This window comes from Aulonocara stuartgranti (assembly GCF_965226115.1).
Source record: "Aulonocara stuartgranti genome assembly, chromosome: 4".
Classification (NCBI taxonomy): domain Eukaryota; kingdom Metazoa; phylum Chordata; class Actinopteri; order Cichliformes; family Cichlidae; genus Aulonocara; species Aulonocara stuartgranti.
Window position 1 is genome coordinate 1,481,816 of NC_138942.1, and position 26,252 is coordinate 1,508,067.

The 26,252-nt window shown below is 41.8% G+C and overlaps 2 protein-coding genes and 1 pseudogene across 3 annotated transcripts in view; 2 read left to right on the forward strand and 1 right to left on the reverse strand.

Moving 5' to 3' along the window:
- Window positions 1–19,130, reverse strand: part of LOC309704153 (uncharacterized protein) — a 32,874-nt gene extending 13,744 nt beyond the window's left edge. The window contains exon 1 of the mRNA XM_082529157.1: window positions 16,655–19,130. The gene's annotated coding sequence lies outside the window, so the exon portion shown is untranslated. The remainder of the gene's footprint in view (window positions 1–16,654) is intronic.
- LOC309704151 (GTPase IMAP family member 4-like) lies at window positions 7,536–10,030 on the forward strand. Its single transcript, XM_082529153.1, has 2 exons — window positions 7,536–7,617; window positions 8,627–10,030. Exons 1-2 carry the CDS (start codon window positions 7,593–7,595, stop codon window positions 9,361–9,363), a joined length of 762 nt encoding a protein of 253 aa, XP_082385279.1. The 5' UTR covers window positions 7,536–7,592; the 3' UTR covers window positions 9,364–10,030.
- LOC309704150 (GTPase IMAP family member 4-like) lies at window positions 12,786–26,195 on the forward strand (annotated as a pseudogene). The gene is made up of 2 exons (XR_014280849.1): window positions 12,786–12,937; window positions 21,894–26,195. The product of XR_014280849.1 is annotated as a GTPase IMAP family member 4-like (transcript).
- The last annotated feature ends 57 nt before the right edge of the window (window positions 26,196–26,252 follow it).

The following is a 26,252-nucleotide window of genomic DNA, read 5'->3' on the forward strand; positions in this document are numbered from 1 at the left end:
GCATCACATGCATCAGTGTGAATGAAGAATGGACGGGAACCTGAGGACTGGTGCTGAGGCTATAGAATGTTTCAGAAAGTCTACAGCTGCTCGGCACTCTGGAATGACACTCTTCGTCCTTTTTAGTGAGGACATGACGGGCATAGCCATGTACAAAGCGGCGACAGTAGCCAGTTAGGGCAAGGAACTGTCGCACCTGCTTTGTTGTGGCACTTTGAACTCACAGCTCTCACCTTGTCATGGTCAGAATGGATCCCCTCTGGCATAACCCAATAACCAAGTAAGGTGAGTTCTGTAAGGCAGAATTGGCATTTGCTTGGTTATAAAGAGAGGCCAGCGGACTAAAGCCTACCAAGGACCTCTTTTAGGTCAAGCAGGTGTTGCTCAAAAGTCGTGGTGTGACAACAATGTCATCCAGATACACCGCGCAGGACTTATAAACCAGGCCAGCTAGAACATTGTTTATAAGCTGCTGAAAAGTCACAGGGGTGTTACACAGGCCAAAAGGAAGGACTCTGAAACGAAACAGGCCACAGTGCATGATAAAAGTAGTCTTTGGTTTAGCTTCTTCAGCAATGGGGACCTGCTCAAAACCTTGAGCGAGGTCTAGTGTTGTGAGAAACTTCCCTCTTGACAAAAAGTCCAGTGTTTCATTCACTTGCGGGAGTGGGTAAAAATCTTTCGCGGTCAGCTAATTTAGACCATGGAAGTCAACACAGAACCGTGGTTCGCGGGGGGGTTTGTTCACAGTGACCATGGGAGCAGCCCATTTTCACAGATCATCCATAATTACAGTTCTCATTGGGACACGTATTGTTAGTGAAGTGTGAGTCATAAAGTCCATCCCAAGAACCAAGGGGGATGTCAGGTCCTGCACTATCACAAACCGTTGATAGACTTGCTTGCCCATAAATCCAATGATTAACCAGGTTATTCCTAATGGATTGCAGTTAGTGCCATTGGCCAGTCTTATGGGTGGAGAATTCCACAGATTCTTTAATGACTTTTTTTTTTCAGGCAACAGGTCTGCATTTACTGCTGGAAGAGACTAACCTGTATCTAGTGTGGCATCCAGAGCTGCTCCATTAACGTTCACATAAACTCTGGGAGGGGCGTTCCACGGTGATTGTGAAGCTCCAGAAACGTTTCGTCATCATCCAGGTGACGTCTTCAGTCTCAGCGGACTGCAGCTTTCAATCTTATAAACAGTACATTTGCATAATGACTGAAACCAGCCCAGTGAAGGGACAATGGGCTGGGAGGTCAGTTCCTTAAACTTAATTATGCAAATTCTCGAGGCCTGGAGTTCGAGACCCCTGATCTAAGTGCTCTGTTGGGATTGTATAAGTGGAGGAGTTCAGAGAGATAGCTGGGCGCTAAATTATTTAGAATTTTAAAAGTGAACAAAAGAATTTTAAAATCTATGCGATATTTAACAGGGAGCCAATGTAGTTTGGCTAAAATTGGAGTGATGCGTTCATAGATTCTCGTACCTGTTAAAAGACGCGCAGCTGCATTTTGAATTAACTGAAGCCGGTAAAGAGAAGTGTGTTGGAGGCCGGAGTAGAGGCAGTTACAGTCGTCCAGTCTGGATGTGATGAATGCATGGATAAGCTTTTCAAGGTCCTTTAAAGGAGGGAACGGCTTTGCTTTGGAAATCTGACGCAACTGGCAAAAGCTGTTTTTTTACCACAATGGACACCTGTTTCTCAAGTTTTAAAGAGCCATCCAGGAACACTCACAGGTTCCTTACAGTGAGCGAGAGATGGCTAGCGAGAGGGCCTAGGGCATCAGCTAACTGGTCTAGCAGAGTGTGACTACCAAAGACTATGATTTTGGTCTTATTCTCGTTCAGTGTAAGAAAATTATGTGATAACCAAAATTTAACTTCATGCAAACAGTTGAACAGAGGTTGCAAAGAAGCAGACACATTGGATTTCAAAGGTGAATAAATCTGGATATCATCAGCATAACAGTGAAAGGAGATGTTGTATTTACTAAAAATTAATCCCAACGTCAACATGTACAAAGAGAAGAGAGCAGGACCGAGCGCGGACCCTTGAGGCACACCACAGTAAATAGGGGCAGAAGCTGAGGAGTGTTGCCCCATAGCAACAGAGAACGACCTCTCTGAGAGGTAGGATTTAAACCAAGTTAAACCGTACCTTTGAGACCAACAACATGTTCCAGTCTTGACAGAAGAATGTTGTGGTTAACCAAAGCAGCAGTCAAGTCAAGTAAAACTAAAATCACGGAGTATCCAGAGTCAACAGTTAAAAGAAGATCATTAACAACTCTAAGTAAGGCTGTCTCTGTGCTGGGGCGAGGTTTCAAACCAGACTGAAACTTGTCATTAATACCATTTGCATCTAAAAAGGCCTGAAGTTGTTTTAGAACTACCGTTTCCAATATTTTGGAAATAAAAGGGAGTTTGGAGATCGGCCTGTAGTTAGTGAGACCAATTAGGTCAAGATTTTTCTTTTTCATAATAGGTTGCACAACAGCATGCTTAAAGACAGACGGTACACAACCTGATGACAATGATGCATTCAGCAGAGATAAGATACAAGGACCAATAACATGTAAAGCTTCCTTAAAGAAACGAGAAGGAAGAATATTATGCGGGGAACCAGAGATTTTGAGATGATCAATTATGTCTTTTAAAGCAGAATAAGACACTGGCTCAAACTGTTGGAAGACAGTCAAGCATTCAGAGGCTGGAACTGGGTCTAAAACTGACGATGAATGAGATGGATGAGAAGCCCTTAGAGCTGAGATTTTATCAGAGAAATACTTTAAGTATTTATCACAAAGAGCAGGGGAGGCATCCCTATAAGTGGTAGTGCTAGGGTTTACCACAGAGTTAAAAGTATTGAAAAGGGCTCGGGGGTTGTGGCTATTAGTCATGATAATGCTGGACAAAAAGGCAGATTTGGCAGCTTTAACAGACTTTTGATACTTTTGATATAATTACGGAGGATGTCCAGAGAGACGTGGAGTTTGTCTTTCCTCCATTTTCATATCTCATCACTCTCCACTTTCTGTTCATCTGAGAAAAAGACACAATTTGCTATTGCATTGATCGATTATTTATTATCCACACTTAACAACTCTTGCACCTGATCCATAATAAAGCAATGATAGAAAAAATGTTATAGAACCAAAGCATTGTGTTTATTTATTTTTTTCACTAGCTGGGCCCACATCCTCATTTTAGGTTTGACAGCGTTTTAGTAGGTAAAGGTGATGCTTGGACATGAGTTGAGCTGTGGTTTGGGGAAGGCCTCGAAGGGGACTGGCGACGGCTCCCATGCCTGGCAGATCCCCAAAGAAGGCGTCCCCTAGAAGGTCGAAGATCTCAGCAGTAACAATTTGATTTTCAATTCAACGTATTTATACGGCACCAAATCACAGTGACAGACGCCTAAAGACCCTGCAATGATGTCTGGCAGAACCAGGCTCACGGAGTGGCGGGGCCATCTGCTGTTTTTGGGGTGAGAGAGAGAGAACAGGACAAAGATAAGTGCAGGGAGAGCGAACGCCGAGTGACATCCCCACCGAAAGGAGAGGGAAATAACTGGTGGCAGGCCAGCGAAGATGAACAGCCCTCAGTAAAGTAGTCGAGGATTTCATGAAGTGGAGTGGATGAGCTCGGACAATTAGGAAGGAATGTTTGGAGAAGAGATCAAATGAAGGGTTGATTAATTGAAACACTGACTGGAGGAAAATTGCCTTCTGTAATGATCAGCCCCCAAATTGTCAGAGAGCAGAGTGCGAGTCCACCAAACTTCATGGGAGATGATAAGATGTTTAGACGTAGTCAGAACTGTGAGTTGGCTTAGAGAGCGGTCTTGAATGACGGTGTCGAGGGTGGATGCTAGATGATGCTAGTGAAAGCACATGAAAAGTGATGGGACGCCATGAAGAATTAGGCACATTGTGCGGTTTGGATGTCTTAAAAGGGGCGATAGAGGACAGAATCTGGTATCCCCGAACCATGAAAGTTCGCTGGTGCTTTGCAAAGACAGGAAAGATGGCAGAGAAACTGGCATCTCGGTGCCGGCAGGGTTTGTTGCTACATCTTGCGGAAGACTGGACAAAACGGAGAAACTGGTTAGAGGAATGGGATCCAAGTGCCGAAAGCTTGCTGCTGCCATTGCAAATGATGGAAATAGGGAGCCTAGCATCCCATTCACACACACACTGACACAGATACACACTCACTCCCCTTCCCCACTCCAAACTCCTCCGATACTTGCCTCCCATCCGGCGCAGACGGTGGGTCAGCTGGAATGTGCAGTGATGCAGCGACCCTGATGCCGCTTACTCGGCTCACTCCCTGTTGCTTGTCATGTGTTTTCATGGTGTTATGGTGTGAAGATTCATGCACTTTTGTGCTGTGATGTTTTTGTTTTCTGAGCAGAGTTTCTTTGTTCCTCCTCGACTGTCCATTGTTGTTATACATTTCATTGTTTTCTTTACATTACCTGTTGTGACCTGCCTCCCCAATGTGATGTATGTACGTTTAGAAAAGGTCCAATTTTGCTGCAGGCAACTGCAAGGGACAAATAAAGGCTTAAATCAATCAACTATAGTCTATGTGCACTTTCCCCTCCTGAGTCACCTGATGGTCTGCCAGAATCTCTTCGAGGCAGTCCAAAAGTCTTTTTCCATGGCGTCTCTGAACTCCTCCCACACATGAGTTTTTGCTTTAGCCACTGCCCGAGCCTTGTTCAGCCTGTTGGTTCCTGGTTGGCTTCCTCTGAAGTTATCAAGGCTAATCAAGCCCGATAGGACTCCTTCTTCAGGCTGGTGGTTCCCTTTCACCTCTGATGTCCACCATCAGGTTCGGGGCTTACCACCTTGACAGACACCAACCACCTGGAAGTGCTGAACAGGGTCCATTCAGACTAGTGCGCCCTTGCAATGCTGTCAAAGATCTGCTGCAGGTGGGTGTTGAAGATCAGTAACTCTACCCCAGATAGAGCAAACTATTTCCTGGATCTTCTGCTCATAGGGGTTTTTGAGTCGCTCTTCATCTGGTCCCTCACCCAGGACCAATTGGCCATGGGAGACGCTACCAGGGGACAAAAAGCCCCACAAGACACACAAACCCCTCCACCTTGATAAGGTAATGAATCCCGGATAGCAATGGCATATAGAAAGTATTATTTTTATGTCATAGCTGATCAGAGGTAATATAGGCATTGATAAATAACAATTAGCATCCTGAAAGCCTCTGTGATCCAGGCACTTTAAGTATTTTAAAAACCTTTTCCAAACTTAAATAAGTTAAAATTTAAAGTAAAGTAAAAGTAAAAGGAGACTTTTCATCAATCTATCCCACATGAGATGAACCAGATCAGAAACAGATTCAACATCATGGCATCAGCACTGCTTTCTGCTCCTCTGCATCACAGCCATGAACCTGCTGCAGGTGATTCACACTGTGATGGATCCATCACACTGATGCTCACAGCTGGGTCTGGAGAGCACCGAGCTGAACTTAACCAGATGTTGTCTTCAGACTGTGAGTCTTGGAGTGTAAAGCTGATGGGGATCAGCTCTCATCGTAGCTGCAGACACTTCAGGTCACTTCACCCTTTAGCCTCAGCCTGTGGCTGTATCCCAATTCAGGGTCTGCAGCCTTAAAGGCCGCATTTTAAGGCCGATTACGTCACAGCGGCGCGCCGAAGGCTGTCCCAATTCAAAGGCTGCTCGAAATGCGGCCCTGAAATGCGTCCTTCATTTCCCTGAATTTTAAGGACGTGGCAGTGTAGACTTCGTGGCCCAACATATCCCAGAATGCATAGCGCGGCGGTGGGTGTGGATAAATTTGCCGAAAAAAACGGCGGATGAGGGGCGGCTGAAGAGTAAACTTTAAGTACTGAATATTATGTCACTTATTTATGTGCAAATGTTTAATAACGAAGAACATTAAACATTCCTGTTGGCCACATGTCGGCAAAGTCATGTGACATTAGTGACGTTTGTACTAACTTGGTTTTAAAGCCTTTACTTTAAAATATACGCCGTTCAATAGCTGAGCTTAATCTCACAGAGAATGATCAAAGCTCATGTAGAAACAAACAAATGAACAAAAGATTTTCTCCTTCATTTCTGTCAAACACAGCTGTATGACACATTTCCAGCTGTTAGTATCATGGTTGCTAGGCAACCTGGGCAGCGCAACAGAGGCTTTTTTTTTTAACTTTATTGACAAACAACAGTATCAGCGCAACGGAGGCTAGACCGTCCCATTACACAAGCCTCGTACTTCCGGCCTTAGCGGTCTTTGAGTACGCGGCCCTTGAGGATCGTTGAGGCTGCATACTTTAAGGCTGCAGACCCTGAATTGGGATACAGCCTGTGTCAGACGTTTCAAACCCAGACAGACCAGCAGGTGTAGTTTCTCCTGTGGCCACCAGAGGGCAGACGTTCAGCAAACAGCTGCACTGCTCCTCAGAGTCCAACATCCTCAAACCAGGAGGCGGGCTCAGTGCTGGGGAGGAGCTGGACCATCAGAGAGGAGGGGGTTATCAGAAGTGAGGAGAGGAGCGCGCTCAGTCAGGACGGCTCACTGCTCCTCTGAGCATCACAGGGAAACACGAGTGATTTAAGCCTTAAAGCTGTGATTTTTAAAGTGTTACCTCAACCACACTGATGTAGCTGCTGTTGTAATCAGAGGTTGTCAAAGATTTTCATTTCAAAAGCCAAAATAGCTCTCGCCCACACTCTGACCCACAACTTTTCTCAGTCATTTATGATAAAAGAGTTTAAGGGTTTGAGAACAGCTTGGTCGTTGAAGCTGCAGCTGGTAGCTTATAATAACATATAACCTCCAATAAAAGTCCTGGAAATTCACTCACAAAACTGAAGCTCAGATTTCTTAGAGGGTCTGTTAGTACAGTAACCTCACAGACGATGTGTCATATCAATGAAAATGCTCCAGCAGCACAAACACTGTGCAGAGATCTAGTTCAGGGACTCCAGTTAGCTGAGGTGAAGCCTAGAAGACTGCTAGCGGCTACCTGTGTCACCATCCACCTGTCTGAGCGTTTTCTGGTCTGATTACTGACCTGGAAGATCCGCAGTAAAAACAAAGGAGAAATGCACATTTCAAGACAAGAAATAGTCGCCTAACATGTTTCATTTTTGAATAGATATTTCTGATTCCTGTGTAAAAGAAAGGACGTGTCCTTTCTATCAAAGGTCGTCGTACTGATGTGCACTTCTGCCAGCTCTACGCAGGATCTTTGTGAACGGCTTCATTTTATTTTCAGGTCCTTGCATCATCTTTTTTGTACACACTGTTTTAAATACCACGTCCCACTTTCTTAAAAAGAATTAAACTAATTAAATTTTAATAAGTGAAAAATCCCAGCACCCTGTTGGTTGAACCTTTCTTTTTTTGGTCCTTGAGTCTGCATCTCATTCTGACTCGTGCTCTGTGATTGGACGGCTCTTTCGGAAACCAGTTTGGTGATGTGTGTTCAAGGGGAGGGAACTATACAGACGTTATTATAAAAACATGAAGTTACAAAGAAGAGGACCCACTCGTGACTGCCCACCAACCACATCTAGCAGGCAGGATGGCCGGCAAACATGCAAATGATGGTAAGAACGTTTTATATTTGAGCTTTTGGATGAACCAGCAGAGCGAGGACTCGTTCTCTTCCTCAGACTAATATTTCCAGGTTTACGTTCGTGTATGTTAACTGTCAGCCTGTGGAGTTACCTGTAACTTTGAAAGTAACTTTACATTTCTCACACACTTTGGTGTTTTAGTCAAACTCAGCTTTCTTGTCACATTCAACAGATGCTGCCAATATTCAGTGACGCTTCCACCGTCACACAACAGCTGCTCGTTATACTGTTCATGTTATTAGACAAAAACACAGAGAACAGCAGTTCATCTGGAGAATTCAGTGAAGTTTAAAGACTTCAGCTGCAGATGTTCACTGCACGATTTAAACTAAATGTTTAAAGTTTAGAGTTTCACTCAAAGGTCCCTTACAGATGTTTTACTAACTTGGTGTTTCAGCAAAACTAGAAAGTCATTTTGTTTCTGACATGATGTAATTTATGTTATTTATTTATATTTATAATGGAGTGCTTTACTATCATTGGTTGTAGTTTAATAGTTACAGTTTCAGACATTTTCTTCCTTTTAGCTGTTTAACTGTATTCTTAGGACAGAGCTCCAGGAGGCGTGAACATCATTAATGCTCCTAAAATTATTTTCATACTTAAATAAAACTTTACTTTCATTTCTATCCATGTATTATACTGAAAGGGTTTTCTTTAAATAGATGGCTGCCTGGTTCACATGGCAGGTGACTGCTGCAGAACTGAGACGCCTTAAAAACCATCTGAAGCCTTTCAGGTGTTTTGCAGCATTAGACATAAAGAGCACCGAGTCATCAGCAAAGCAGCGTTTAGCTCAGTGAGACTCTACAAAGCTGGAGTCAGCTGTTCAACCCAGACTAACTGATCATGTCTTTGAAAAGCAAAGGAAGCAAATAGGATCAATTTAAGCTAATGTCAGTTGTTGTTGTCTAGATCAGTCACACTGTGACTGCTGCAGTGTTGATGTGTGATGAATGTCGTGTAAATTCTCAAACAGGGCCAAAGGAGCTGAGGATTATCCTCGTTGGGAAGACTGGAGCTGGGAAGACTTCAACCATCAACACGTTCCTGGGTAAACCTGCTGTGAAGAAGAACCGCCTTCTCTCAGATACAACACCGTGCAAGACGGAGACGGCACAGTTTGGAGACCAAGAACTGGTTTTAGTTGATACTCCTGGTCTGTGCCACACCAACTATAAAAAAGAGGAAGTGCTGAATAAGATCACTGCATCCGTGTTTGAGGCTGGTAACATACATGTGTTCCTGTATGTGCAAGAATGGGTGGGAGATAACACACAAGACGAGAAACGAGTGGAAGCCCTGAAGATGATGTTTGGCGACGCGTCAGGGCCTTACTTTTTCCTCTTGATGACTGTAAATGGAGCTGAGGATGAGGATAAGATAACAAAGTTTACTCAGAGAGTTGGTTTTAAAACAGAGAACTATTGTGTCCTTAACAACAAAGGTGAAAAAGACCAGAAAACTGAAAAGGTAAAGGAGCTGGTGGACAAAATCAATCAGGTGGTGCAAACTAACAAGGCAGAGGGCAAAGAATATTACACCAAGGAAATGTTGGAAGAACATATGAAACCAAAATATCAGGTCAGTGATGCAAACAGGGACCTGACCTCTGGGGTTAAGGGTTTGTTAGCTTCTATGCTGGGTGAAGAATTAGCTCAGAAAGTGATACAGTTTAATTCTTACCTGGCAAAGGAGTGTGATGAATGGCTCTGACTGTAGCCGTGCAACAGCCACTTACAACATCCAGCACGATGAAAAGGATCAGCGAGGGTCATGAGACTTTTTCTTAAACTGATTATGTGACTTAAAGCCTTCAGACTGAGTTTGAAGAAACGACATTAAACATCCTTTGATGCATTAACGACCATCCAGCCCTGTTTTTAATGCAGCGCCGCCCGAAGATCACGAGCGTCCAAACCTGATGAACGATGTTGTTGCACAGAGCGTCTCTGAGTGTTGATGTCACTGTGCTGTGGCTGATGATGAGCATTATTCTGAAATTGTTCTCCAGTTTGTAGATGCAGGTTTGTGCTGATTGGTGAGCTTTTATTTCTGACGCTGCGTCTCTCACCCTGATCGAGACAACCAGCGGTTTCCTCTCAGTACCTCTGAGACGTGTTGACATCGTCATTTCATATGTATTCTTCATGATTTTTAATGTTCCCCTTCTGTTTTTCTTCACATTTGAATGTTTTTGGAGTTAGGTTCGGACACATTGGCAGTTTACTTTCATGCTTTTGATCGATTAAAACTGTGAACATTTTTGCTGCTGCAGGACTTGTTAAAGTTGCTTCCTTATATGTTTTTTCTACAGTTTGTTAAATTTGCAGAAACAATGATAAAATGTCCAAATTAAAATAAATTGGCCTTTTAAATGTCACCTGTCCCGACTCTCTTTCTACTCGTGTGCTGTTTTTTTCTGTTATAACGTTAGATTGCCGAGTGCTGCAACTTTATTCCAGCATTAGTTGGGATGTAAGTATAAAGGAACGAGCTCTTTATGTGCAGGTATTTATGGCTGCAGCTGTATTACCAATGCTAACATTCTCTTATTTTGAAAAGCATTGATACGGCCTCTCTTTCCCCTCTTGTCCACAGCTCATATAGCTCAGCGCACACACAGGCATGCATTAGACTGGATCGTTAGCCTCACTTCTATAAACTTGATTAATTTTGTAAAGAACAATTCTCACACACAAACAACGAGTCCTCTTCAGCTCTGCGGTTCAGAGTCAGCAGCAGCTGAGATTTAATCATGTGGAGTTTATCAGCACTGACAGAGACATTCAGGCTCTGACTCAGCTCCTGTCCTCCTGCTGTGACCTGAAACAGCCTCAGTGCTCCATGTTTATGCCTCAGGTCCTAAAATGCATCAGAGGTTTGTGAGACCAGCTCTGCTGAGTTAGTGATGTCTCTGTTGCCTGTCCATACAAACATAACAAATGTTAATTATGTTCGAGTATTGTTAATGACTGAGGGCGGGAGTAATGTGGACACTGCTCCAGTCTGTCGTGGTGAAGCAAGGAGGGGAAAGTAAAGCTGTCAGTTTACCTGTTCCTGGTCTCATCTGTGCTCATGAGCTTTGGGTAGTGAAGAAATGAAAGTGTGAATACAAGAAATGAGTTTGCTCTAGAGGATGGCCGTATTTTCTGGAGTGATGCGGTCAGGAGTTCAGTCAACAGCAGCACACTGACGTGGTTTGGGCACCTGACGAGGATGCTTCTGGCAGCTTCCTGTGTGAGGCGTTATGAGCATGTCCATATGAAAGGAGACACCTGGGCAGACTGAGGACACTGCTCCTGAAGACATAAGAAATTATGTCTCTGGGTGACTTGGTGTCTCGCTAGAAATAAGTGCTTGGGTTAAGGAGGTCTGGGCATCTCTGCTGAGACCACTGCCTTCATCATCTGGACCTGGAGAAGAGGCAGAAAATGGTTGGATGGATGTGGCAACTGTGTCAATCAGCTAAATGTGGCACTGCTGCCTGACCCCCAGATCTGTCAGACCCCATCAGGATCCCCCTCAGAGCTGAGGACGCCATCATCCACCTGATGCCTGTTATCGGACCCGGAGTTAGCAACATCCCCCAAAAACCCGAAGAGGAGAGTCCTGGCCCCTAGCCCTGCCAGTGTAGCAGGAATGATGAGGATGATGATGCAGCAGCAGCCGTTCTTCTCTGTGTGAGTAGCTTAATGTTGTTCGTGTGTAATTTACGTTGAGTAGGCTAACCACGTTATTACATTAATGCATGTAAGGTGAACTAGCAAACATCATCATAGCTACATGCGGCTGTCTTCTTGTTTGATGGCAGATGCTCCCTCCACCCTGGCCAAAAAGGCTAAAATGACCAAAGAAAAAGTGGAAAACAGTTAAACATGAGAGGTTTTTGGACAAAGTTTGTGTTTTTTCCATTGTTTAAGCACTGCTTCCAGCCAAGAGTGATACCATATATGCCCCATAGCTGCAGAAAAGGCTAACATTGTTATCTTTTTACAAAAAAACAGCTGAACATGAGAGGTTTTTGGACAAAGTTTGTGTTCTCCATTCTTTAAGCACCGGTTTGAGCACCGTTTAAGCACCGGCACCGTTTCAAAAGTACCGGTTTGGCACCGGTATCGGATAAAACCTAAACGATACCCATCCCTAGTTAAAACACCACTGCACTTTACAGGAAGAGCCAGAATCGTCTCTGAGGTCTTTTAACATCTGTCGGACAATGCTCAGGATTTTCTATGATTTTCTATGAGTCTGTTGTGGCCAGTACCATCATCTGTGCTGTTGCATGCTGGGAAAGCAGGTCAAGGGTCACAGATGCTAACAGACTCAATAAACTGATCAAAATGCAGTAATGTTGTAGGGATGGAGCTGTAAAGTTCACCTAATGCACAGCACACAGAGCAGTACACCCTCTTGCACATGCTCGACTGTAAAAATAACAAATAACAAAGTTCTACAGTTTAGAGTAAAATGTCAATCATATATATTTACTCTCTGTAATATTTTGCATATTTATATTTCTTAAATTTTGTCAGTTTCTTTGTAAAATATTTGTATTATTTGATTTAGTTCAGTCTGTTCTTATTGTCTTGGAGCAACTATAACCATATCATTTCTTCTGGGATTAATAAAGTATTCTGATTCTGAGCAAGTCTCCCACCATGGTTTTATCCAACACTGACAGATAAATGCTCCGTGAAAAGGCTGCGTTAGGACACTGGCTGTGGTTGATAACCTGGGTTACAGACCGAGTGTACGTGATCTTTGGTGTTTGTTTTTCCTCCTTGCCTTTTAGTTTACGTTTCACTAACAGCTACAGTCACCTGTGTCACCATCCACCTCTCAGTTAAAGAGACCACGCCCCTAATTATGCAGACTTAAAGCCTTAGTTGAAGCAGGTGCGTTGTAAAAAGCTCAGTGCAGGAGCCTCTGCTGGACATTAGAGGAACTGCAGGTTTTGGTGCTTCAGTGCTGATGGTTCATCTCATCCTGACATTTGATCTGAATAACAAACACATTAATGCTGTTTTATTGTGATGTTTCCTGCTGTCGTCAGAAGGTTAAGTGTGAGGAGGCAGACCTGTGGAAATGCACTCTGATGATGCACTTTTTTCAGCCTTCTGATTGGTTTCTTTCAGCCGGACTTCTGATTGGACAGCTGAAGTTTAGGGGAGGGAACCAGGAGCAGACTTGAATATAGAGGTGAGTTGGAAATGTAAACAGTCAGAAGAAGACATGGATGGTCGTACTGCAGTGGAGACCAAGGTACTGATTGATCCACAGCCCATGGGTGAGTGTATTTGTCCTGCAGTGATCCTCAGGCTGGTGTGTGCTTTGAGTTTTGGGACAGTCATTATTTCCTGAAACATAAAACAGGAGCAGCTCTTTGCTTAAATCACTGGGACACGATTTCAGTTTCAGTCTGAAATGTTTTTTAGTTCACACATGTTAGGTTTGTTCATTTACTCTCAGTCTAAAGCTTGATCAGCACCAAGCTGCACTCAAAGAAATCATTTATGATTTTTAAGCTGTAAAGATTTTATATCACAGATAAGAGGAAAATAACCAAATGAATCTCATATGACTCTTAATATTTGAGTCAATAATAGAAATTATAAATATATAATTATTCAAGTTTTATAAAACTCTGAGCTGATGAGTTGATATTAATAAAAGTTTTAAATGTATCATCTGCTCATGAAATAAAACAGTTTCTGTTTTTTTAATGTGAATATTTTTATCGCACTTTTAAAACAAAGTTGTTCAATAATCAGATCCTTTCATTTTATAGAAAAACTATTGATGAGCTGTAAAATCATCATCAGGTGATCTGACAGTAAAGGTGATAAAGTCAGCGTTCAGTCCTGATATTTTAGGAGGCTTTATGATGGTGAGATGATTTTTTATTCTGGTATTTCTGGACGTTTTCTGTTTCAGTCAGTTCAAATCTATCGTGACAGCATTTCGCCGCCATTTTCGTTGCGATCCTCTAAACGTCTCGAACCTGTGCGGTTAAATCCGTCACATCTACGACTTTAAACTATAAATGTGATGAAATCAGTTTCTGTGGATTCACTGAAGTCTTTGTTCTTGGAGTGAAGCTGAAGCTTCTTCATATTTGGTTCTGGACACTCGGACTTCTTCACCTCTGTTCAAACTTCCTGGTAAGTAAACTGATTTATTAACAACAGTTTGATTTTTAATATGATGAAATAAACGAGGGTGACAGCGAGCAGTTAACCAGCTTTACTTTGGTATCAGTAGCATTGGCTTTTGTGTTGATGTTAATCCAGCTAATAAACTGTAATATGCAAATGCTATAAATGAACTTTTAAACCTGACTTTGGTCCAGTTCTCTCATTTTCACTGCCTTGTTGTGTCTGTCGGTCTTTAGATGCAGTTCTCTCCTCGTTGGTAAGGATGCAGACTTTCTTTTCAGCAATAATTTTCAGATCATGAGTTGAATATTTTTGTAAACACTAAATGTTTCATGTAAAAAGTCCTGACTCCTCTTCATGTTTAATCCTCTGCAGCTTCTATCAGATTCAGTCTGCAGCGATGTGGAACCGAGTCTGAAATAATTCTCCTTTGGTGAGTGCAAAGTTCTCAGACATGAACAAACTTATATGGAGGTTTTATGACTCTTTACAGACACAGGTTATATAAAGCAGGATCACAGTGACGGCTTCATGTTCTGACGCTTCTCTGAAACACTTCCTGTTAAATCTGTTACTCCCAGTATTTCAGTGTATCACAGATACGTTAAACAGCTGGTAGCTGTCCACAGACGAGACCCAGGCCTTCCATTAAACTTCATGAGTGGCCGTTACCTGCTGGCATAGCAGCTGTTTGTACTGATGACCCAGAATGAAGCTTCTATGTGCACACCTGTGCTCCGCCTCAGCATCGCCCAGCTAAATCTGTGTGCCATCGATTTACTCAAGTTTCCAGAGGACATAAAAATAATGAAGTCCATGTCACATTCAGTCCAAAAACCTTTCTTCAAATGTTGATCTCAATCCTAACAGTGACATTTTGTAGTTTTATTGAATAACACTGAATTCAAACAGTGACCACATCCCTTCATTTTTATATTTTATGAATAAACCTGATTATATCCATGTGAAACAATGAGTGTGATTTGTCCTCATATGTCTCGGGTCTGTTTTTTACAGAAGCTCCATCATCGGCTCCGTTTATTTAAAGAGCAGATGAAGATAACAGGCGTCATATGGGCAAATCAAATTTGTTCTATTTTCAAACAAAAGCGATATCATGAAGTCTAAAGGTTCTGCCTTTTAAATGTTTTTTATGAGACAGTGTCAAAATAAGACCATTTTTATTGATTCTCATTTTGTTTTGTCTTTTAAGCCACAGTGGGACTCCATAAACTGTTTCATGGCCGAAGTGTATCTCTACAGGACGAGACACTCAATAGAAAGATTGTTGTGTCTGGATGTCACTCTGAAACAGGTCGTGTGATAAATACTGAACTCTGGGCCATCTCTGTCCCATCTTTGCCAAACCATGTGCCATATTTTATTTGGGATTTTTGGTTAGAGTTGGGAGCCTAAACTGGGCTCTACATCTGCAGATGCACCAGAGCATGCCCGGTCAACAGGACCCCACCAGAGGCGGAGCCAGCCATTTTATACACCCGGGCTTAGCCCTATCCGGTCTTTAAGTGATGACGTGACAAATCCTACTTCCGGGCCTAAAGTAGTCTGCGTTTAATACGGCTTTTGTGTTGTTAACATGTTTAATGTTTTGTATTTTCTTCAATTTAATCTCAAAAAGCTCCTAAAACAGTCAGTGATCACTGTTGACCTCCCTCGGCTTTTATTACCGCTAATCATTTATTTAAGCTCAGTTTTTTTTTTTTTTGTATTGTATTGTATTGTATCTTTATTTCAGACATATGCAGAAAAAACAACAACAATAGTTTTAACAGTTTTAACCTTACGATGTAGCTACAGCCCAGGGATTCCAAACCCCCTCAGTCAGGACATGCTATATTGTATTTAGATGGAAGCTAGCGAGCTAACTTCCTTTAAAACTTCCTAACTTCCTTTCCCCTTCCATCAGTACATAACTGAAACCGATTTAGAGAGTTTGTTTAGCCGTGGAGGGTAACAACAGAAAGTATGAAATAAACACACATGTAAGCAAGGGCTGGGCGATATATCGAGTTTTTTAAAAATATCGATATATTTTTATATGAGATATAAGATGTGACAATATCTTTTATATCGATATAGTCTATGTTACGTTATAATTATAGTTGTGGAGCCACAAGTTTGCCTCTCTTTCATCCACTTTTGTCTTTACGCAACGTTACTCGACCTTGCCTCTCCTTCACTGAACACAACTCCCCCTCCTTCCCCATCGCTTCACCTGCAGGCAATGACAAGATGGACACGGCAAATCTCCGTTAACGAGTTACTGCGCATCGCCCCATGCGTGGGGCTGGACGGCATCAACGTGTTAACGAGCTAACCACGCTAACAAGCTAACCACGCTAACGAGCTAACCACGCTAACGCCACGCTTTTTGTTATGCACAAAAACAACAGTTTTCTTTTATTTATGGAGCATTATTATTTAATAAATGCTGATAATTTATTTTTGAGTAGTTTTTTTCATGTACATCTATGCTGTATGTTAATAAAAGTGCCTGTGTGACATCTGGGACACAGCTTTGACTAAGAACTCTCTGTTTGTTCTTACTTTATGGCTTTAAAAAAAATATCGAGATATATATCTTATATCGCCATCCAGCTAAAAAATATCGAGATATGAATTTTGGGTCATATCGCCCAGCCCTAATGTAAGCTAAGACTCTCTAAAAAACAGCATTGTTGTTGTTCAGCTTTTCATTTCGCCATTTGTTGATTCACTCGAAGAACAAGTAACGTAATATGGGTCAAGTGATCAGTTTGATATCAATCTTTTGTGATACACCGTCATATTTACATTATTTGTACAGTAGGAATGATTTGCTTTTGTACCTGGTGAAACTAAGCTCTCCTCTGTGCAGCAAACTCGCAGGCAGCAGCTTCTCCCCCCTCGCTCACATGTGTAAGTGCTCAGTCGCCCAGTGCCTGAGCTCGGATCATACCAAACTTAGGGGGGATTTACGACTGTGCGTCATGTAGTTTTTGTTTTATACAGTTGTCAGTCAGGCATCTAACTATGAAACAAATAACACTCCAAGACCCCGGGCTTCTGATAAGATTACCCGGGCTTAAGCCCAGTAAGCCCGGGTTTGACCCCATCCCCCCCCAAAAAAGAAAACATCAGTATATTAATCAGCAGCTTAGAGTTGCTGGTTGCAGCATGCTTTGCTAGCTTTAAGTCAGCTAACTTTACTTGACCAGGAAATTAATCCCGACTCCAGGTTTCTCCAAACTCTAACTATATCCATTCCTGATTAGAGCCACACCTTTTTGTCCTCATGCTGAAGCACACTTGGGTTCTGCAGCAGGACTCTGTAGTGACCTCAAAGTCCCGACCTGAATCCGATTGAGATGCTGTGGCATGACCTTAAAAAGTTGGTTCATGCTCAAAAACCCTCCAAAGATGAGTGGGCCAAAACTCCTCCACAGTGCTGGAAGATTCATTGGCAGTTACAAGGTACATTTGAGATTCAAGAGGTTGTTCTTCCGAAACATGAGATACGAGCACGAGAGATTTTGGGCAATCTTTTTTTGTGTCTCTGCTGAAAGATTTTGTGTTTCCTTGTCTGTGAACGTTCTTAGTCATCGTAGTCTAAGGAGCTTAGAAAGAAAAGCTTCTGGACTTTCTTAAGTTGCTTGAAGACGTTTCACCTCTCATCCGAGAAGGTTCTTCAGTTCTAAGGTCAAATGGTGGAGAGTCCCAGATTTAAGTCCAGTGGCACATGAGCCAAGGTGTGAAAAGCACATGAGCCAAGGTGTGAAACTGGGTGTGGGTCCCAATCAGCCAGAGTTTCGGGTGTGTTCATTGTGAAACCTGGCCCCACCTTATCATGTGATTTCCTGAGGACAGATGGCCCAGGATGTGAGTGGGCGTTAAGGCGTCTGGGAGGGATCTCAAAACTGGAGATAGATGGCAGAGAGTTGGTGTCGTAAACCACCGCCTCTGTTCAAAGATGGTCGCTCACAGTGGACATAGATGGCTTCTTTCACTCCTCTTTCAAACCATCTGTCCTCTCTGTCCAAAATGTGAACATTGGCATCCTCAAAAGAGAGGATCCTCTTTTGAGAATTTCTAAGCTCCTTAGACTTTGTGTTTCCTTGTTAATAAACGCTGATTGTTCATTCCTCCTGCCTTCATGTTTTATATTTCCTTCCTCGCAGCTGCTTTATGATTTATGTCAATGCTGTACACTGAAAAAAAGGGACTGGCCATCTCTTGGATTTATGTAAGCATCTTGCATGTATTTAACACAATTGCCTCATGTTTTAAAGTTAAATGTAACTATATAGTGTAAAAACTACATGATATGCAGAAAGGGTGTATTAAATTGTTCATATCATGTTCAGGTGAAGTAAGTTAATAAGATAGCAACGTTAAATCTCGTGAAACCACGCGTGATTTCATCTCGCGGGCTTTGGATCGTGGTTTAAAAAAGGCATCCATCTCAGTCAAGTCGAGCAGCCAACTCTACGTTTTTGGTATGTCTTGATTTTTTGAATTAATTTTTACCATATTTCAGCCAAATGTAGTTAAACGTCTAGAGTGTCGCCATGTAACATGCTAAAAAAGAGCCGTTAGCTTATTTGCTGTTTTATCTGTTGTCAAAGAATTGGCGCTTTTTCATTTGAATTTGTCTTTGGCACAAGAGCCGTAATATCACATTAAACCTAATTACGAGGCACTCATAACATAATTTGGTTTTCTGTGTGAATAGATTTGTCAACTGACTCTTCAGTTACATTGTGTATTTACTGCACCGTGGTGTTAGTGAGATTTTGGACATTGAACAGCTTTAGCTAATATCATCAGCGGCATTATGCTAGCTTACATCCCTACCCCTCCTGCCCTCACCTGCTGTCCTTTTGTTTTTGTTTTTGTTTTTTTTGCTGCACATTGAGAGATGACCTCTATTCTGCATTTCACCAGGAGTCAGCTGATGGATTGTGGGTTCAAGGTGTTATGGTAAGAAAGTATATTCTATTTTCGTTTCTGTAACTTAATTATAATAGGTTTTTTATAATTATTAGGTGCATGCATACTCACCCTATTAATACAACTGAGAAATCCAAAATCTGCCATAGGTTTATCTTATACCTGTATGTATTGCCAGAAAGGTGATTACTGGACTCGCATTAATGCACACTTGAACTGAAATGAGGTTGTAACTTGTGGGTTGTTGGGTTGCAAATCAGAAACAAACATCTTTGGATTTTTTTAATCCCATAAGATCTGGAAACACAGTTTTTATTCAACAAAACATTACTGATTAACCAAGCACAGTGCCTGCTGTTATTTCAAAATAATTTTATGTCATTTCAGATCAAATGCAGCATTCCAGTGCATCCCAACCATGCATACAGTCAAGGTTTCTGACGGAGCTGAGTTTTTCTCTGACAGTCTGCTGAAAGTGTTTGCAAAGTGATCGGGGGAACAGTGCACAAAGCTAAAGGATGTAGCTGCCATGATGACAGTAAGAACTTTAAAATTCTTTAACTACAAAGTGTATATGTATTGCATTAGGTCAGTAAAAGATTTTTATGCTACATCCATTGAAACCGTCAACTATTACCTGTGAGTACCGATTCCACTAAAAGGATGCCATAATTTTCGTCATGCATTTACTGGCCCACTGAGAAAAAATTATCTTTTTTTAAAAATAAATGTTCTGGAAACTATATATCCATAAAGTTGATGTCAAACAGGAACTTTTGATATTGCTTTGTAGATGCTGGTGTTGCATGTTGACTGGTTTAAAAAGTCAAGAGTTTTTGTCTGGGATCATTTTCTTCTGTGCTACTGAAAAGTTCACAAATCTCTGTTTTCTTTGTTATAATACTCAAGGATGACATTAATGCTCGGAGTCCCTCATCAAAGTGCTCCGCATCTGTGTGAAAGACAATTGCAACATCTTGGTGCAGGAGTTCATGGTGAGTGTTTTATGAGTAGATTGTGGCTTTGCAACATTTAAAAATGCATTTAGTTATCCACTTGATCCTCATTGGACTGGTTAGGACCAGTAGTCCTCTTTAATAATTTGAAGTTCACATGAGGCCTGGTAGTGAACTCGGCCGCCGGCCCTTGAGGCCCCACCCCTGTATTAGGGGTCACATCAGTGTGAAAAAACTTTAAATTTGTCATTCTAGTGAACAAAGGAAAATCCCACCAATATTTACATTAGCTTTTGTTTGAAAAAATGACCAACTGACCAACAGCTAACCAAATTGTGGGGCTGAAAGTCTAAATTCTAACATCTTCTGAGTGACATAACCTGGATTTCTGATGGGCCGGTGTCTTTCTAACAAAAACTAATGTAAAGCATTTGAAATTATTATGTTTTTCACCCTCTCTTAGAAACTCTGTTAGACCATGAATGGCAGCATGGCAGGCCACTCTTTGGCTATAGCTATTTACTATGTTGCTTGCATTGGTTTAAATTACTCTAACATTAGAACTGGTAGATTCAAAAGAGATGAGTTTAAAAAGGAATCTTAAAGAAATGTTTTGTGTTTAACCAGGACTTGACTGAGGCCACTGCACAGATTGAGAAAACCACAATGAACATCTGTCTCCAGAGGATGCACCAGGCAATGACTTTTCTGATGTTGTTCTTCAAGATCTGGATAACGTGACCTTTGCAGTAGCCATGCTGTTTGGACCTTTTTTATTCCTTCAACATGAGTTACCCATCACAACTCTGCTACACTTTTGAGGTGATTCAAAGGGTGGTAATGGAGTTGGATGCAACTCAGCTCTCAAGGAAAGCTCACAACTAAGACAAAACTGCTCCTGCAACAAAGCTCACTGTTATGCATGTGAGGTGACCAGCTCTAGGTGAGAGGACATTTAAATCTCACACTTGTTCTGCTGCATTTTTGAAGCTCAATTCCAGAAACGGATCGCAGGGTTCATTTTTATAAACTCTGCAACTGCCATGAGGACAAGCCGTTTTTTTTGTTGTTTGTTTTTCCTTTTGCTCTGTACAAGTTCTGTTTGTCTGTTTGGCAGCATTTTTAAATTTGTCTTTGTATTTTTTCTTTCTTTTACTAGTGAAGAGATGTAGCGTGAACAGTTATACAGTCTAAATATCCCATATGGGTCGTGTGAAATGGTATTTTCAATTTCATTCAGTTGAAGTAAAGAACGTTGAATATTTCTAAGTGTGCTGTTTTGAACCAAGATGTCACAGTATGATCAGTGCTGTATTTTTTGACAGTCACTGTATCAATGTTATTTTTGCGTCTCTTGAATAAAGGTTTTGACCTGCAAGTGCTAATTTCTTTAGTTATTGGGGTAAAATGGGTAATGTTAATAGGAAGGTGTTTGCCAATTCAGTAACCTAATTTAATGTTAATGGAAACTAACATTACCTCAAATTGTTTAGTTATAATTGTTGTTTAACTGAATCTTGATGTCAGAGGCCTTAAATAGAATGTTTTGATTTGTTCTTTCCCAACATTTTTCAAAAGAAACAGTCTAATTTCTTTACTGTGATTGATTCCAGAGAACACGGAAGAACTGACATTATTTAACTGTTGATTTATATAGATTCAGTGGAGGAGTAATGTCAGTTTAATTCTTTACCTACTGTCAATGCAGTGAAATTAGACATTTTGTTTTGAAAGGTTACTGGTGGATGCCAGCAACCATCTTGGAAGAGAACAATACAATCTGTTATAAGGCCTCCATTTGAAAATTGTGTATTTGATACTAGAATATAATAGCAAAATGTAATTTGAAGATAACATGTAGTATTTAAGTGACCAAGTAGTATTGGGTAAAAGTTATTGAATCGTGTTGGGATAACGTGAGAAAATTGTGAAGGATTAAAATATTCCAAGAGATCAAATTACTTCATCAAAACATGTTTAAGTCACATTTTATCAACACAAATTGCACAGGTTTATTGAACATGAATAAATTGTGTTAATTTAACTCAATTGTTTAAGTTGCTGCCGAAGCAAAACATCTGTGTGCAACAAATGTCCACCATTGAATTAAGTAAAACATATTTTTTTCAGTGTAAGAGATGGTGACTGGGACAGTTCTCACATACTAATATTCTTCCAACAGATGACCTGAGGATCGTGCTGTTTGGGAAGACCAGGGTTGGTAAAAGTACTCTAGGAAACATCATCATGGGGAAGACAAAGACTTTCACCTCAAAGGATTCGTCCAAAGATCGCACACAGAAATCCCACAGCACTGTGGAAGGTCAAAAAGTGACTGTTGTTGATACTCCAGGTCTGTTTAAACCTGGAAAACATGAAGATGAGCTGGTGAACGAGATCAAGCGATCCATTGATCTTGCCAGTCCTGGTCCTCATGTGTTCCTGCTGGTGCTGAGGTTCGGTATGATCACCTCTGAAGAATTAGAGGTACTGGAGGTTTTTGTGCGCACCTTTGGCAGACGTGCATTGGCCTACACAACAGTGGTGTTCACCCATAGAAATGAAGATGAAGACTATGAAGCTAACATACAGGAGGCTATGATCGAGAGTAAGGATTTCAGAGAACTCATTGAGCAGTGCCAGTGGAGATATTTTGCTTTTAACATTGAAGACAAAAGTCCTGCTCAGGTCACCGAGCTGCTGAAGAAGATAACACCGATGGGAAAAGATTACTTCTACACTCCTGACATGCTCCAAGAGGCTGGAAAACCGGACGAGCAGGACGAAAAACCAAAAACAGCAGAAACAACAGGCAGGCGTGCGCTTCTGGAAAGGACTGGATTGGTGGGAATCATTTTGGGATCTGTGGGGGGATATTTACTTGGAGGTGGTGAGCTGACGTCTACATCGGGAGCTTTACTGGGAGCTTTAGGGGGTTCAGTACTGTTGATGGGAACAACAGCTTTAGCGATGAAGGCCAAAACGCTCACTGAGAAATGCTGCAAAAAGTGAGTTTTTAGTCCTACTGGGGGATTTTGATTTAGTTAAGCTCGTCAAACTGAGTTAACCACATCTAATTTTCATATTTCAGGAAGGGTTTTTAAGACAGAGTCAGTGGTTTGCAGAGTAGTTTACAGTGAAATAAGTACTAACTACCATGGGCGCTTCGGTGTTGGTGGAGGGGAGGGCAACACGATTACTGGATACTTTCATTACTGGGAAACAAACCTAAAACAGAACATCACTTTCCTTTTGGAAGCAGGTTTCCACCTGATGAAAGTACCACTCACAGGAGACAATGTCTCATAATAATGACTCATGTCAGGTGTGAATATATCACAGGAAGTGGACAGTCTGGAAACCTGACCAGAACCAGATGTTTAGCTGTGTTGGAGCATCTAAAAGAAAGTCTGTGAGGCGCTCAGCAGAGAGTGATGAGGAGGAGAACGACCGCGGTGTTTGGATCTGCTGCTGACGTCTCAGAGCTCGATTGTACGAGTTTCCAAAAGCAGCTGAATGAATGGAGGCTCTGAGCTCCACGCTGTGGGACTCCACCACCACCCTGCCAGATGGGAGCTTTTTGTACATGAACACATCATCATTGTACATTATTATATACAACTGAACATTCACCAGGTCACCAGAGTTTAGGGTTCAGGTTTTGTATGAGCCACATGTTAATAAAAAACTAGATGTTAGATTCAGATGATGTTTCTAATATTTTGGCTTTACGATGTTTCCTCTTGTGAGTCTGAAACAACTGAAACAGGATAAAAACAGGTGAAGCCCAACTCTGGATCTGCTGCAGTGACCTGCTGGATGCTAAGTGAACTTTTATCTTCATTAACCTGTGACTGCTTTCACATCCAGTGGTGATCTGTGAGATAACACACAGTCTTTAAATGTCTTTTTGTGTGTTGGACAGATCGATAATCTATCAGTTTGATCAGGTTAGATCCTGCTGGCCGTCACAGACTCTGTTCTACATTCATACAGTTTGTTCTCATTTTAAAGGATTTTTGGGTTTCAGGGTTTTCTTGTGTTTGTTCTCCTGGATAAACTCCATGTTCTCACTTTAGGAGTTTCTACAGGACTGTTTCCTGATACAAATGCAAATGTGTGCTTCAGCTTCAGTGCAGACGGTTTTCACATGTTTGTGGATGGAAACACTTCGGTGTCTTAAACCTGTATATAGATATATATGATATATATTGTTTTCGTGCCTGAACTTGTATAGAAATATATAATCCATTACCTATACTCTAATATGTAATATGCACTCTTATGGCAATGCTAATTTTACTCATACTGTGGTCGCTCGCTATAACACGGTTCACCTTTCGCGGCCTCGCTGTTTCGCTGATTTTTTGTGTGCAATTTTGCATAATTTTTTTTGTATCATTGTGTTCTGCGTCCTGATCGACTGTAGACCATTGTCCATCTCCTCCGTGCCCTCTCTCCTGTACAGTACAGAATCACTACATTGATCCTTAGCAGTGTGACTCTGAAGTGCAGTACTGACGTTTTCTCCATGCCTTGCAAGGCACCTGCGGTAGCACTCAAGAGGCAGAGGAAGATGCTAACCATCACACAAAAAGTTGGACTTCTGGACATGCTAAAGCAAGGTAGAAGTTACCGTATTTTTTGGATTATAAGGCGCATTAAGCAAAACAAATCAAAACAAGTCAAACTTTACTGAACTCATTCTTCTTGCGTCCTCCACTTCTGTTTTAGCTGTTTTTTAAAAGCCACCACAGATCCACAGATCTCAGGCTCAAAGGGAGAGACTTCCACAGTCTGAGGGCCACAGTTACAAAACCTCTGTCGCCTTTTGTTTTCAGCCTCGTGTGTTGGACAACCAGCAAGCCCTGATCACATGACCTCAGGGACCTGCTGGGAATGTATGGACGTTCACTGATATATGTTGGTGCTTGTCTATGCAGAGCCCTGAAAGTCAAGGTCAAAACCTAAATATGATGGTCCACGGTATCAAAGGCAGAGGGCCAGACACATGCTGTGTACAAAGAAAAGAATCCATGACTCTAAGGAAACCTCTGCCAAACAGGTCAGAGTCATCATCAGTGTGTATATTAAAATCCTCGACTATAACCAGTCTGGACAGCTTCAAAGTCGAGGATAAAAAGTCGCTGAACTTTAAAAACATGCTGTTCAGGCCAGGTGGACGATACACTACAGCGCTTTATTTCCAATTTTAACCAGCTGTAGTTCAAACGATGAAAAGTGTTGACAGAAACGTTTCAGGGATTTTCAGTCATTCTGCACACCAGATGGGTTAATAGTGTTAAAAATGTTAATCGCATTGACCGTGATGGCGGATTAATTTGCATTATCGCATTAATTTTGACAGCACTAACTAGAAACTGTAGACCATGAGGAGTTCTATGGGGAATTCATATTATATAATAATTATACACATGTAATCCAGTATTTGTACTCTTGTATCAGTATATGTTAGAGCATGTTCTGTAGTCCAGAGCATGAGCACATATGATCACAGTCACATCTGTCCTGATGTGAACCCACAGGCTCGTGCTGAGGAGTTTGGTAAACAGTCTAAATGATGTCTGACTGTTATTGTTATTGTGTGTTGTATTAAGTACCAGCTCTGCTTTGGATTTTGTGCCTGAACTTGTTGTGCAGGAAGTCCTGACCTTGTGCCTTTGAGCAGCAAACACATGTGAACATGCAGACAGACAGTGGGACGTGTCTGCAGACGTCTCCCTGTGTTAGCAGAGGAACATGTCCGTCTCATAGATGGACCGAGATCAGAGATGTGGAGACAGGAAATGTGGTTGCTAAGTGGTTGCTATGGGCACTGATGTGGTATAAAACAGGCCGATGAAGAAATCAGGGTCTGGTTAATTCAGTGACTCCAGGTTGTTGTGTTCTCTCTGCTCAGGTCACACACCTTTCTGCTGATATGGAGGAGCAGTGGTGCTACTCTCAGTCCCTCCCAAACCCCCTCATCCCGTCTCAGACGGCCTTTCAGTCACTACTGTGTCTGTGACCAAAGGTGAACGTAGATGAACAGCAAGCTCTCTGTTCAACAGACCAGCACAGCATTGCTGCAGATTAACTTGTTTGGTTGTGAAGGGCTGCAGTCTTCCTCATTTAGCTCCAGTTTGGTGTAATAGCTAAAGTGTGACTGTGAGCTGCTGACACGGCTCTGGGTTAGCGTGCAGTCAGGTGAGTGAACATCGTCTCAGCAGTTTTCAGATTAACTGACATGTTTTCATTCTGGTTTGGACACAAAATCCAAAACAACATCATTTTATTATCATACAACATATATATCCATGTGCGGATCACATGTGGTTTGGATATAGCCGTACACAGTCAGGCACAGTGCGAGACATTAAAATGTGCTGTTGTGTGTGAACTTTAGCTCACAGCAAACACGACTGTGAGGCCTGGAATCCACATCTGTATTAGTGAGGGTGAGATTAAGCAATCCACCAGAATCATTCACACACGTGTGTGTAAACTGCAAAACCAGCTGCTGCACTAAAATGAGTGAATT

Bases quoted from the DNA above. Each gene is read 5' to 3' on its own strand.
- LOC309704151 (XM_082529153.1), top strand. From the start codon at position 7,593: ATGGCCGGCAAACATGCAAATGATG. The intron at 7,618-8,626 runs GTAAGAACGTTT...ATTCTCAAACAG, and splicing joins CGGCAAACATGCAAATGATG to GGCCAAAGGAGCTGAGGATT.